General features: G+C 56.1%; 3 protein-coding genes across 3 annotated transcripts; 2 read left to right on the top strand and 1 right to left on the bottom strand.

The window, feature by feature from the left end:
- Positions 1-701: 701 nt before the first annotated feature.
- B0T26DRAFT_813800 (uncharacterized protein) lies at positions 702-4,663 on the bottom strand (the record flags this gene model as incomplete). The annotated part of the gene is made up of 8 exons (XM_060447341.1): positions 702-712; positions 810-1,180; positions 1,243-2,316; positions 2,393-2,515; positions 2,630-3,565; positions 3,619-4,073; positions 4,133-4,495; positions 4,541-4,663. 7 exons carry the CDS (start codon positions 4,661-4,663, stop codon positions 895-897), a joined length of 3,360 nt encoding a protein of 1,119 aa, XP_060295479.1. The 3' UTR covers positions 702-712; positions 810-894.
- A 272-nt stretch (positions 4,664-4,935) lies between these two features.
- B0T26DRAFT_813799 (uncharacterized protein) lies at positions 4,936-7,030 on the top strand. The gene is made up of 2 exons (XM_060447340.1): positions 4,936-5,262; positions 5,333-7,030. Exons 1-2 carry the CDS (start codon positions 5,207-5,209, stop codon positions 6,957-6,959), a joined length of 1,683 nt encoding a protein of 560 aa, XP_060295478.1. The 5' UTR covers positions 4,936-5,206; the 3' UTR covers positions 6,960-7,030.
- Positions 7,031-9,798: 2,768 nt separating this feature from the next.
- Positions 9,799-12,986, top strand: B0T26DRAFT_651935 (glycosyltransferase family 20-domain-containing protein; the record flags this gene model as incomplete). The annotated part of the gene is made up of 3 exons (XM_060438319.1): positions 9,799-10,287; positions 10,412-12,350; positions 12,403-12,986. 3 exons carry the CDS (start codon positions 9,799-9,801, stop codon positions 12,984-12,986), a joined length of 3,012 nt encoding a protein of 1,003 aa, XP_060295477.1.
- Between the last annotated feature and the right edge of the window lie 853 nt (positions 12,987-13,839).

Here is a 13,839-nt window from a genome sequence, read left to right as displayed (position 1 = left end):
CCCTCTACTGGCACAAAGACTGCAGGGTTTACTTCCTGACCCGGCGGGGAGAATTCTTTTCAGGTACGTGGCCCCTGGCTCTGCATTTAGCTCTCGGGTTTGTTGAGATGGCCCCGGTTATTAAGTTGCCATCGGAACAGGCGGTGGGGAACCGCGGGCCAGCGATTGCCATCCTTCTCTTGGCTGGCGGACCGCAGTGAGAAAACGGACCCGCTCCGAAGCTGAAGGGGAAAGGAGAGCGAGAAGGCCCAATGGCGCCTCGCCCTGAGGCCAATGGCGACTCATCCTGAGACGAATGGAGCCTCGTCCTGAGCCCAGCCGGCGGCTGTCCGCTTGATGGGCTCGAATGTCCGTAACATTTTAAGGGGCAACTCTAAAAGCATCCGAAGGGCACCCAATTTGAGGACTCGTCAAAATGTGGATGCTGGCTGGGAGCTGCAATGTTACATTATGATTATAACCGAAGTCCCTAAATGGGCCTCTCTCCTTTTTACATTAAAGCTGGTTACCTAGGTAGCATGCATGTACGTTGCGATTGCGCATGTTCGTAATCACCAGGAGGCGTGGGGTCTCGGTTAGAAGGGACCGATATTACGGCGGCTGATGGCATGTCTTATAAAGCCGACACACTAAAACAGCTATTTTTCCAGTTCTCCAGCCCCATCAGGCATTCTGGCATTCTGGCATTTGATGTCTATTGTGTCACACATCCCTGCCCGGTGCACGCTCAACGGGTTATTGCATTGGATTAGTACGACGCACAATCCTGTTCATTAATAAGGGGTTTGATAAACAAGAGTATTACTCACACCAAATAACGGCTCTGGATAATCTAGAACAACTTCGCATTGGAACTGCGCCTGGCATGCAAAGACGACGCAACTTTGCCTCGATTTAGTAAAACCCACTACTTCGTGACTGGGGAGGGGCCGCCGTGTAAGTTTCAAAGCTCAAATGATTTTCTTGGTGACGCGGGACGGGATTATCCTCCATCCTCTTGGGGGCATTTGAACCAAATTCCCCGTCCATCAGCGCATAAATGGACCGGCCTTTCCTTGGCGCCCCCTCTGAATCTCCTGACCCCCTCATGTTTCTTTCCCGTTGGCCTCGTGGGATTGCACAAGAACAAAAGCATTTCATACCGCCACACCAAAGACAGCGTATCGGGCTGCATCGAGAGCTTTGAGTCGGGTTAGCAATGATCGGGGTATGATAGCTAGAAGAATAGCGTTAAACCCTCACCAGTTTAGATAAAGAATGGGAATAATCGGATCGGAAGAAACGTGGAGAACTCCACAGTACCGACAAACTGCCGAGTGAGTGTTTTCGAGCTCTCCATCTGAGGTTCCATAATACGCAAAATCTTGAGCGGAATCTTCGAATGAGACATCCGAACCCAGTGAACCTTCCGAGTCTTCCGAGAATTCAGATTCGTCCGAGAGGGTGGAGCCGAAATCGGAGTCTTCAAAGTCGTTTGTTTCCGTAATTTTAATTTCTCTTGTGCGAATGTTGGTTTCTGGCCGAGGTGCCGCATCTTCAAATGTTTTTTCTACTATTCTGTGAACTTTGAATTCTGGCCGAGGTGCCGAGTCTTGAAAAGTTGTGTCTGTTCTTCTGGGGCCTTTAATTTCAGGCTGAGCATCCCGTGCCCGGCCCACACCCCCCGCTTGAAGAATTGTCTGGTATTGCGATGACGGAGGGCCGAAGTGTGGGTCGGTGTTGATACTCTCTTCCAGCAATCGTCGGGCATCCACGATCAACTTTCTCTCCCCCACGGTGTAAGGCATTAGACTGTCTAGGAGACGCAAAATGAGTTTGCGGCACTGGTGTTGGTGGCCGTCAATTGCCTTGGAGCAGAACAGACAGTACACGGTCCGTTTTACGTGACCAACCCCTCTGTTGCCGTCTTTGTCCATTCGAACACTCAAGGTCGAGCAACTCGAGCAATTCACTTGGCTCTTCCACACCGTCGGTTTTTCGACAGTCACCGTCGGAGAAGATCTGTCGAGATTGTGCCCACACGCGCAGCTTAACTCCACATCTCCGTTGCCGCGCCAGTAATCTCGGACCGTCTTGATTCTGGCCCATATCTCATTGAGTTTGGGGTGGACGATAATCCTGCGCATCGCTTTTTCGAGACTTATTTCGCCATCGCAGGAGCATCTTGGGGGCATGAACTTTGGCGAGACTAGCGACAGAGCAAATTTCTGGAGGAGGCAGCTGTGACAGAGATAGTGGCGGCATGTTTCGATATACTCGATGGGACCTTTCAGTCTGTCGTGTATGAGCCCGCAGTTATTACAGGAAATAATGATCCTATAACCCCTAGTCAGTATCATATGAGTATTAGCCACATGTGGCTCTAGGCCCTCATAAGGAAGTTGCATCACACCTTGCGGCCTCGTCATTCACAGTGTTTTTGCTGCCGGTGGGCGATTGGCCCGAAGGTTGGCTACGATTCTGATGAGATGGCGAATCGTATTCACCATGACTTTCAGGACTATAGAATCTTTGACTGTGTGTTGAGATTATATCATTTCGTCAGCATACAGTACGCACTGAGTTGAATTCGCCGGCCGTGGCAGTTGTGGCCGGAACTGTGCAAGGACGAGACCCTTGAGCGACTCACTCTTGCTTTCCTAATGCTTCATGCCCGTAAATCCTACTTGGATAACTCCCCCTCGCTGCATCTGCAGGCGGGGGTGCGTTATCCGAGCTGCTGCCGTGGCCACTGCGCACCGAGCTAGTTCGAACAGGCGTCATAGGTTTCTCGTCTTGACCAGGACTGGTGCTAGAATAGCCTCGCGGATCAGGTCGGGGGTACTTCTGTGCTGTAGCTGCTTCCTCTGAAGTGATGACTATTTCTTCGCAAAGATTGTCTGAATCCTCTGGATTCGCTCTGATTTGATCCAGGTCGCCTCGTGGGACGGGATTAAAAGCCCGAGGCAAGTTCAGCTTTTGTTCAAAGTCGAGGGCAGCCGGAACCATCAAATATGAACTAACAGAGGTACCACGGGGATCCTGGGCCACAAGAGACTCGTCCACACAGTCCTCGACTGACGCTGGTTGATACCGTACCGGTATGTGGGGCGGCTTGGTTGTGTCGGGCTCTTCTTCCTTGACTTTCTCAGAGTCTTCATCCTCAACTGACGGTGGTCGATACTGTACCCTCATGTGGGGTGGCTTGAGATTACCAGAATCCTCCTCCTCAAACGACGGCCGTCGATACTGCACAGTCATGTGGGATGGCTTGATAGTGTCGGACTCTTCTTCCACGACTTTCTGGGAGTCTTCCTCCACTTTGTCAGGGCCTTTCTCGGCGTTGTCGGAATCTTTCTCCACGTTATTGGAGTCTTCCTCGACGGTGTCATACTCTTCCTCAAATTTCTCAGAGTCTTGTCCATCAGCCTCTTCGTCAACTACAGACTGAACACTCGGCGCTGGCCCGCGCCTGATGGTGGGTGTCTCTGGAAAGTTATCGGTACTATCGATAGTCCAACCCTTTGAGGCCTCTGAGGCCATGGTCTGGTCAACTGCGAGTAGATTGGTGGCTACAGAGTCCGGGCTACGATCGGTTAGTAAATATGAAGCAGGATATCTCCAAAGGCCGAAACTCACTCCTGGCTTGAATCCACGGGAACCGAGCCAAATGTCATTGACATCCATTCAAGGTTAGCGGCCTCAGAAGCCGAAGGGCGGCTCTCTGGAGCGGGGGACATGAGTTTGATCATGAAGTCCTGCCCGCTCTGTGAAACACCGTGTTCCTCTAGCGGCTTCAAGGGAAACGATTTTATGCCGAAGCCATAGCTGAATAGCTCGAATACGTTTTCGAAGGCTATAGTGCTGGTGAGTATCTTGTATGCAACCGCGCCGAGCGACCACATGTCGACGGAGAAGGTGTAGGAACCAACAGAGCCGTCTTTCGAGAAGCCCAGAGCTTCCGGGGCCGCGAAGCCGAAGGTTCCGCGCTGCATCGTGTGCAAGGTTGTGACATCTTGCTGCCGCCTCTTGCTGATTCCAAAGTCGGCAATCTTCACGAACCACTCTGGGCGGCATGTCACGACCATGATGTTCTGATGAAACCAGTTAGCACTTTGGATTCCTGTGATATCCAGCGAAGCAGGATGCGTACTCCGGGCTTCAAGTCTCGGTGGACAAAGCCGTTGTCGTGCATGTATTCGAGGCCTTCTCGGACCTGAGCCGTGATTTGCCTTGCCTCGGATTCGGGCAGCGGCTTCATGAGGTGCTTTTGCAAGTCCCCGTTCTCCAGGTACTCCATCGTGATGAAGACCGAGTCGTCAAGTTCAAACCAGCCATCGGATCTGACGAAGCAGTGCGCATACTTTGGATTTGAGAACTTGACAATGGCTTCCAGCTCCCGGATGTAGTCGAGCTCCTCGCCCGGGACGACGCGCTTCTTGACCTCCTTGACAGCCCTCAACCTCTTGACTTGTTGGTGATCGAACCGCTCGAGGTAGACGGTGCCGTAGGCGCCCTGGCCGAGAAATTAGGCACGCAGCCATCGCTCCTCTCGGCGAACACGCCGCTCCTTTGCCGACGGGCCGCTGTCGTAGAAGACATGCTTGGTGCAGGTGCCGAGGACTTCGGTGTCGATCTTGGAGTCCCGCACAAGACCCGAGACAAACGGGTTAGAAGGAGGCATGTCTGCTCCGATACTGACTTTGCTCTGAGAAGGTCGCGTCAGCGGTTGGACGACCCGGAAATGGTCGGCTGTTGACGGGTGCCGTGGTGCGGCAATGTGCGGGGGGTGACGGAGGTGTGGCAAGGGCAGTCGGAGAGCCAGCCGCGTCGCGCGAGCTTGTTCCTCCCGTCGCCGTCAATTGTGAATCTGCGACATTCGGTGCATCCGGGACTCGGGAAACCACTCGAGGGACTGTTGCGGGGAAAATTGAAGGAAAATGGACGAAGCAGCCAGAGCCTCGCCGACGTCTCGAGCCTCGCCGACGTCTCGAGCCTCGAACGTCAGGCATCTATGCAGCCCTTCTCCCGATTGTGGCTTAGCCAGGGTATCACCATGCACCTCTGTGCGGTTAGGGCTTGGAACTTGACGGCAGTGCTCAGGCAGCGCTCAGGCAGCAGCGCGGACGAGGCCGATAACTGTTGCGAACAACTTTGATTTCGTCCCAGCAATACCCCGATTGGGCAACCGGCTGATAGCTCGCAAACAGTTGTTAACTCGACCGCAATGGCATCCGTCGAGCTCGTCCTCGCCGCAGTTGCAGCAGCCGATCTCTGCCTCCAGTGAGTCCGGCCGTGCCCCCTCTCCGGGAGCTCTACCCGAAAATGAAACGGCGCCTCTGACCGGCTCAAGATACGGAAAGAAGCTTGTTGGCACGTACCAGGACTTCAAAAATGCCGACGAATATGTACGGACCAGGATCGTCATCGTGGAGGCCATCTGGAGCAAGACCACCGTCCAGGTCGGCTTCGTCAAGCGCGTGGCCAAGACCCTCGAGGAGGAACACTGCCGGATTCATCTCAACGTCTTCGAAATACTCAAGAGCAAGCTGGTGATGGCGACGAGTAAAATCGAGTCGGTCATGAAAAAGACATCCGAGTCGGGCATCAAGAGATGGAAGCTCGTGTTCCTCCGCGACTCTATCGACGACACAATCACTCAGCTCGAGCAATGGCAGCGCATCTTTGATCCGACATGGTACTTGATTCTCAGAATCGGCGACAAGCTTATAGATGCCGAGCTGCTGTCAGCTGACGAACCGGAGACGGGGCGACCGTCCACCGCGGCATCTTCAGCCACAACTCTCGTCTCAGCGCAAAAGTTCCGCGACACCATCAAGGACGACAAATGGGGTGGCGGGAGCGCTCACCACGTCAGCCTCCCAGACGCGCTGGACTGGGATGCCGCAGCGGAAATCAAATACTCGAGCACCCAGTTGGTCCAGCGGGCAGCTGACCGGTCCGAGAGGCTGTACGTGGTGGACACGATCGTCTGTCACTCGAGCCTCGACGTCTACGCCGCCCGCACCGACGCGGAATCGTTGGCGAAAAAGCTGAGCCAGGTCGAGCCTGGCACCTTTGGACTTCTCGTTTGCCACGGCTTCATCAAGAGGAAGAACCCCCAGACGCGGCACCTCGTGTCGATGAGTCTGGCCTTCCGACCCCCTACAGAATCCAAGCAGCACCGGCAGCCCGCCAGCTTGCGGCAGCACCTGATGCAGGGCTCTTCCGGCTCAGGCTGCCCCTTTAGTCTGACTCGGGTCTTGAGCATCGCGCGGCAGCTGGCCCAGGCCGTGAGTTACATCCACACATGCGATTTCGTGCACAAGAATATCCGCCCCGAGACGGTTCTGGTGTTTCCGGACGCAGACGAAGAACACCGTGACGGCGTCGAAAAGCCCTCAACCTTGGGATCAGCCTATCTTCTCGGCTTCGACTCCTTCCGCAGCGTGAACTTTGGCACCCTGCGGAGTGGCGACGAGGCGTGGGAGCGCAACCTATACCGACACCCATCGCGCCAAGGGTTCCAGGCGCAACGTGATTACATCATGCAGCACGACGTCTACAGTCTCGGTGTTTGCCTCCTGGAGCTTGGTCTGTGGGAAAGCTTTGTGCAGTACTATCGCCACGACGGGGGCGCCGAAGCTGTCGAACTCGCCGAGGACGAAGATGTCAGGCCCTCTGAGGGGTTAGGCTTGAAGCTGAAGGATCTCGAGTTTGCAACTGAGGTGCCCACCTCCCCCTTACCATCTCCTTCCAGTGGCAAGATTAAAGAGCATCTCGTTGGCCTGGCACGCTCAAAGCTACCCCTGCGCATGGGGGACAAGTTCACGGCGGTCGTGGTGACCTGCTTGACTTGTCTTGACGAGGGCAACGAGGATTTTGGGGACCAATCTGAGATGTGCGACGACGACGGCATCTTGATTGGCGTCAGGTTTATCGAAAAGGTTCTGTTTAAACTCAGCGAGATCTCCTTTTGAGCCGGGAGGGTTGGACACTCTAGTTGGACGTTTATTTGGATATACGTACGCATTATCACATCACCATGAGCTTTAACATTAGCGCAAAGAGCAAGTATTGATCATGATCATTTAGTCGATCTTTAACGTTATCAACAACGACAAGAGCCAGAAAGCCACGTGACAATCCTGTTCTTTGACTGTATCATAACCGCTCTGGATCAAGATTCACAACGACAACGAAGGAAGACAACCTTACTTTCAGGGCTTGCATCTGCCGATGACTGGCAGCTTGGAGGTTGCAACAAGCTCGCCAGGCCAGCATCTCAAGGAAAGGAGCAACATGCCTAGGCAATACAATGCATGCAAGGAGCAGTACCATAAGCAAAAAGATAAGAGATAAACGAATGCAGATCAGCTTGGCGAGCCATGGCGAGCCATGGATATCGCGGCAACATCGCGAGCCAGGCCCAAAATTGGGCATCCACATACCACACCACCACACGGCAGCTCGAGGCATTGTTTGTTACGGTGCACCCAGGCGCTGGGATTATTGCGTCTGGGATTATTACACGCAGTATACTCGGCGAGAACGCGGCAGCCCGTCGGGTAGCAATGAGTTGATTGTGCGGACAAGTGTGCGACGGGGCCAAGGTGACACGGTCGGGGAAAACGTGGCATTGGCGGTGGCTTCCCGAGAGAGGAGGGGTGCATTGGTGGGCCGATCGACGAGAGCCAGGCCAGTGAAGTCGCTGGATCTGGCCATGTGAAAACGGCTGGGGCCAGCCAGCATATCACGTCGGGCGCTGGCTGCTGGCTCATGCACCCGCGTTTCTTGCTTGCAGATGCTACCTAGGTCTCGTTATTTGCGGCCGCGGCAGCGCACTTCTCGGCCGTCGAGGACGGGACGTGCAGCAGAAGCGCAAGGGCTTTGCGTCCCGAAGCAAGCGACGACGTGCCAGATGGAAGAGACCAAAGGGCCCGTCGTCGGGGAAATACGGGCATATTCGCCGGTCTGACTGCGGCTGGCGAGATGGCAAGTGCAATAAAATGGCTCAAGCGTCGCACTGGCGGTTGTCGCCATGATTTTGCTCCCTCGCTATATTCAGCCTGATATGGCTACCTGGGGAGTGCAGATGGGAGCTGTGTTCATCAGACCATGTCGCCTCGCCCGGGCTGGCAAGCCTGCGCTGTCGGGCGGTCTCGGTCTCTGGCCTCTAGCTCCAGGCAGGCCTCGACGTTCCAGGTTAGGTTCTGGCGGCTGGCCCGTCGTCCCGCTTGGTTGCATCAGCGTGCGTTATCGGTGGACTCGATGGCAGTTGAATCGACGGCGAGTCCACTGGGCAGCGAGTCCACTGGGCAGCGGGACTAGCAGGCCTGCCAAGCTGGCGCAACACTGACTTGCGGAAAATAATGCCTTCGAAGCTTGGCCTGACGATGGTATCTCGGCAAGGCGTTGCGGCCGGAAAGATGAGGTAATTAATGCACTGTATGGAATTTGGTAGGAGGGACGGAATGGCCTAGGTGTCGAGCTTGACCCTGCCCGGGCCTTCAAGCCCTGCCGATTGGGGCCCAGTCCGTGGATTCTGGAAGCGCTAAATTCCAGGGAGGCGGTGATGGTCGCTGCGACAGTGCAGCGAGGGACAGACAGGGCAGGCGGGATGAGTCAGCGGGCGCCAAACACCGACGGCATTTCTGAGTGCGGCGCCGTCTCACGAAGCAACCAACACGAAGCCCGCTCGCGCGCAAGTCGTTCCCTAGACTTTGTCCGACAAAGTTTATTACCCTCGGCTGCGGACGCTGTCCTCCCAGAATAACCTTGAAGGCGGCTGTCCATCTCCCAGCTCTTTCGTCCCACCATTTTCCGCATCGAATTGACATTCTCCACCGCCGCCCGGTCACCCTCGACGCCGCCGTATCGTCTCTCGTCATCCCTGTGCCGTGTTGAAGGTCGTTGACTAGCTATCGGCGTTGTTGCAGCTTGCGAGCCATTACGTCAGGTGCGTGCGCTGTTGGCCCATGCTCCTGGGCGCGTCTCCCAGGTTCGGAGTTTTCCTGCCTCCAACTGGAGCTGTGCTTGCCGTTCCGTGCCCCTCCACTCCCTCTCGGGTCGCCCAGGACGGTGCAAACCAGCCTCAGCGCCTCGGGGCCGTCCGATAACCCATCTCTCGCTTGCCGAAGATGCTGTTAGAATGGCACTCGGAGAGAAGAAGCGCAATGTGGTTGGCGTCACTGCCGCCTCCTTGAGACGTCGGGTGTGGCGTGGTCGTGGTGCAGCTGGTGGCCTTTTGCTCCTATCCACCACAGCCCCGCCATCCGTTCGGCCCAAGCTGCCTTCCCCTCCTGGCCGCGCAGACGCTGTCCAATCAAGGGCCAGAGATTAAGAAGATCCGGGTCCAATCCACCTTGGTCGTTTACATGGGAAGCTGCACAAAACTGGAGTTGTGCTAGTTATTGAGAAGCACCCAAACGAAGCACCGATCACGGGAGGCAGCAGGGGCATGGGGGTTGGCAGAGTTGCTTGACCGCCGCAGAGTGCCTTTGCGAAAAAGATTACGCCCCACCTTGGATCTTCTCCGGCCTGCGTGCAATTGTAGTAGGCCTGGGCCTTCGTCCTTGCTCTTTCCCCTGGCCGCCCCTCCGTCATCTCATTGTTTTGCTAGTGTCGGCAGCCTGGCCTGCCAAGTTAGCTGCCACTCACCCCGCCGCCCTTCTCACCGCGACCATAATACTTGGTCTCTTTGTCTACCTTCCTGTCCTCCCCCGTACTTCTTCCTCCGCGCCTTTCTGTCCGTCGTTTTCCATTCTGCGTTGATACTCGGCCATAATCGTTCCTGGGCTTCTCGTTAACGCCTTCGCCATGGAGCAGAACCTCGACGCCACCGCCCGCGAGGGCTCTCCCGACCCGCAGCTGTCCTCCATCGCCCGCCCCGGCATCTCTGAGCCCACCGAGTCCTATCTACCTCCGCATCTGCGTGCGTCTGTTACTGCTGTCCCCGTTACCCCGGGCATTACGAGCGAGGCCTACGACCCGGAACAAAGCGATAGGCTCGCCGACGGAGCTACGAGTCCCGGCTACTTTTCCAGAAAGGTGGTCGACCACGCGATTGCCGCCTCACCACCTCCGCTTGACCCAAGCTCTGAAGGAGCGACCCCTGACAACATTGCTGCTGGGGAAGAACAGGGCAAAGAGTTCAACAGGCGCGTCAGCAAGGCAGCCATGGGATTGCGCGCAGAGTCCATGTCGGAAATTCGGGCGATTAGCCCAGGCCTCGAACTCGGCGGGAACATAATCTCTGCGACGTTCAATATCCCCCACTCGCTGAAATATCGCAAGGGGGCGGACTGGGTAAGTGGCACTGGTTTTGCTTTGCTCGTGTTCGTGTCCCATAAAGTTGGCACGCATTGTGGGCGCCAGGGAGCCTTCCCTAACCCAGAACTGAGTGGTGGGGCTGATGTCATTCTCGCTGCAGGAATTGCGACCCCGCCAAGGCCAGTCGGCCCTGTTCGACGCCTTCTCGTACCTATCCTCGGACGAAGCCCCTTGGAACCACACATGCGTCGCATGGACGGGCGAGATAGATTTTCCGTTGGACATACTCTCGCCGCCGGGGACGCCGCCCGCGAGCGCGACTCACCCACGGCCCCTCAATGTTCTTTCCGCGCCGATTCCTGTCGATGGCTCGAGAGCCCCACCCACACCTCCTCTAGTCGATGGTCTGAGGATCCCCCGCGAAGACATGCACCGCCTCGAGCACCAATTGTCGCACGATAAGAGAATAAAAACAGTGCCGGTTTGGCTCGCAGACGACGCGGATGGTTCCGACGACGGCATCACGCTGAAGGACCAGACGAGATGGAGACGGTTCGCAGAGCACGACCTCTACACGCTGTTCCACTACAAGCAGCACGAGCCGACCGACGGGCGAGCCGAGAGAACGCAATGGGCTGATTACTACCGGATGAACCAGAAATTTGCCAACAAGATCCTCGAAATTTACAAGCCCGGAGACATTGTCATTGTGCACGACTACAACCTGATGCTCTTGCCCAGCATGCTTCGCCAGCGAGCACCCCACATGTACATCTCCTTCTTCCTCCACTCGCCCTTCCCTAGCAGCGAGTTCTTGAGGTGCCTGCCTCGGAGAAAGGAGGTGCTCGAGGGCGTTCTAGGCTCCAACTTGGTTGGATTCCAGAGCTACAGCTACTCGCGCCACTTCTCCAGCTGCTGCACGCGCATCCTTGGCTTCCCCTCCGATACCACCGGAGTGGACGCCTACGGTTCCCGTGTTGAGGTGGGCGTCTTCCCAATCGGCATTGATGCGACCAAGGTGACGAGTCTTGCGTGGAAGGACCCCGTCAACGAAAAGTACCAGGCTCTGAAGAAGATGTACGCCGGCAAGAAGATCATCGTCGGCCGCGACCGGCTGGATAGCGTCCGAGGAGTCCCCCAGAAGTTGATGGCGTTTGAGAGATTTCTGGAAATGTATCCCGAATGGCGGGAGAAGGTTGTTCTCGTGCAGGTTACATCTCCGACGAATAACGAGGCGGAGAAGGAAGACACCGAGAACAAGATTGCAAGCCGTGTGAACGAGCTCGTCATGAAGATCAACGGCATGTACGGCTCGCTTGGCTTCTCGCCGGTCCAGCACTACTCTCAATACATTAGCCAGGACGAGTATTTTGCGCTCCTTCGGGCCGCCGACATTGGCCTGATCACATCGGTCAGGGACGGCATGAACACGACATCGTTGGAATACGTGGTCTGCCAGCGCGAATCTGCGGGCCCCTTGATTCTGTCCGAGTTCAGCGGCACGGCTGGTTCGCTCAAGGATGCCATTCACATCAACCCATGGGATTTGACGGGCGTTGCCGAGCAGATCAACAACGCCCTGACCATGTCGGAAGACCGCCGCCAGGCGATGGAGCAGAGCCTCCTTGCTCATGTTACTAGCAAGAACGTTCAATACTGGATCGCTGGCTTCCTGCGCCGGTTGGTAAACGTTTTGGGCAGCAGAAAGAACGTCATCTCGACCCCCCTCCTCGACCGCGCCACGATGCTCCAGAGATACACCAGCGCGAAAAAGCGGCTGTTCATGTTCGACTATGACGGTACTCTAACGCCAATTGTACGGGAACCAAGCGCTGCTGTTCCATCGGAGCGTGTCATTACAAGCCTGAAGGCCCTTGCGGCGGACCATCGGAACGCGGTATGGATCATCTCCGGCCGCGACCAAGAATTCCTCAGCCAGCACCTGGGCCACATCTCGGAGCTAGGCTTCAGCGCCGAGCACGGTAGCTTTATGAGACATCCCGGCACGACAACGTGGGAGAACCTGGCCGAGAAGTTCGACATGGGATGGCAAGTCGAGGTCATGGAGGTTTTCCAAAAGTATACGGACAAGGTTCCTGGTAGGTCAACAACCCGTGACGCTCTCTGTGCCGCACTAACAGGCCGTATTAGGTGCTTTCATTGAGCGCAAGCGGTGCGCGTTGACTTGGCACTATCGGCTTGCCGATCCCGAGCAAGGTCTGCACATGTCGCGCGAGTGCCAGAAAGAACTCGAGACAACTGTCGGCCGTAAGTGGGACGTCGAGGTGATGACTGGAAAGGCCAACCTCGAGGTCCGTCCGACGTTCATCAATAAGGGCGAGATCGCCAAGCGTCTGGTCACTACATACAACCAGGAACTGCGGGCTCTCAACGCGTCGGCAGGGGACTCGGGCGCGACCAAACTCGAGTTTGTCCTTTGCCTGGGAGACGACTTCACGGACGAGGACATGTTCCGTTCATTGAATGTTCTTTCGGCCCCTTCAGACGGGCAATCCGAGATTGAGTCCGACAACTGCTTTAGCGTCACCGTTGGCGCAAGCACCAAGGTAACATTGGCGCGATGGCATTTACTAGAGCCCGAGGATGTCGTCGAGTGCGTGGCGTTACTGGCTGGAGTTGGCGGCGGCGGCGGTGGGGCCGCTGGGGGTGCACTCAGCATGGGCGAGGTCAATCTAGCGGCTATGAGTGTCGTCGCCGACCACATCCCGAAGTAATGACCCTGCTGCCTCGAACTACCTGACAGGCGGCGAGAAACGGACTGGGACAAGAAACGGACTGGGACAAGAGCAGGGTATAGACGGTCGGGCGAGCAGGTCGGGCGAGCGGTAATCCCAGTATCTTCACTGTGTTTCGGGGTTATGTATGTGTACAGGCGCCATTGAGTGTGCCCTGCAGCGTTAATTTAGACTACTGGCAACTTGGCCTCGAGACTGCGGTTGCTTGGAGTTGGGAACTAGAGATTAGCAGAGGCTCTGGGCGGCATGCTCTTATAGATCAGCGCGTTGCTTTCTGGCATTTGACGCACTGTCTTTTTCGTCAACGAGCTGTTTGTATGGACATTTGTATCGGCATTTGTATTGACATGTGAGTACGCACAGGGCTACGTGCAGGGGGGCTCGAGGGGGTAGACACTGCGTTGGATCTGCCATGGGTTGCAATAAGAGCCCAGATAAGCATCACGTGATGGTAGGGTAACATTGAGGACTGAGTGCCGAGCTGGTGAGAAACAGGGGGTGAACCAAGTTTCAGGGGTGTTATGTGCCAACTTTTGGCAGCCGCTTCGTGAAACGCGACCGTCAGGCCCATTCTTCTTTCTGAGCTTGACTCAACTACCTCACTAAGAATTAGCCACCGTCTCGTGATCGGCACACACGCCCACGCCGAGCTGCACACAGCGAAGGCTGAAGAACGTCGCCTACTATGCGTCAACGCGGCTGGCTGGCTTCCGCCCCGGTCTTAGTCTTGGCGGCTACTTCTGTGGATGGCACCATTGCGAGCGCACACACCCCAGGCACTTGGAGATGTCAACTACCCTCCCCCTTCACATGTCCGGCTGTGTTGTCTAGT

This window comes from Lasiosphaeria miniovina (assembly GCF_030549165.1).
Source record: "Lasiosphaeria miniovina strain SMH2392-1A chromosome Unknown B0T26scaffold_5, whole genome shotgun sequence".
NCBI classification, from domain to species: domain Eukaryota; kingdom Fungi; phylum Ascomycota; class Sordariomycetes; order Sordariales; family Lasiosphaeriaceae; genus Lasiosphaeria; species Lasiosphaeria miniovina.
This window is presented reverse-complemented; position numbering and strand designations above follow the sequence as displayed.

Bases quoted from the DNA above. Each gene is read 5' to 3' on its own strand.
- B0T26DRAFT_813799 (XM_060447340.1), top strand. From the start codon at position 5,207: ATGGCATCCGTCGAGCTCGTCCTCGCCGCAGTTGCAGCAGCCGATCTC. The intron at 5,263-5,332 runs GTGAGTCCGGCC...GACCGGCTCAAG, and splicing joins GCAGCCGATCTCTGCCTCCA to ATACGGAAAGAAGCTTGTTG.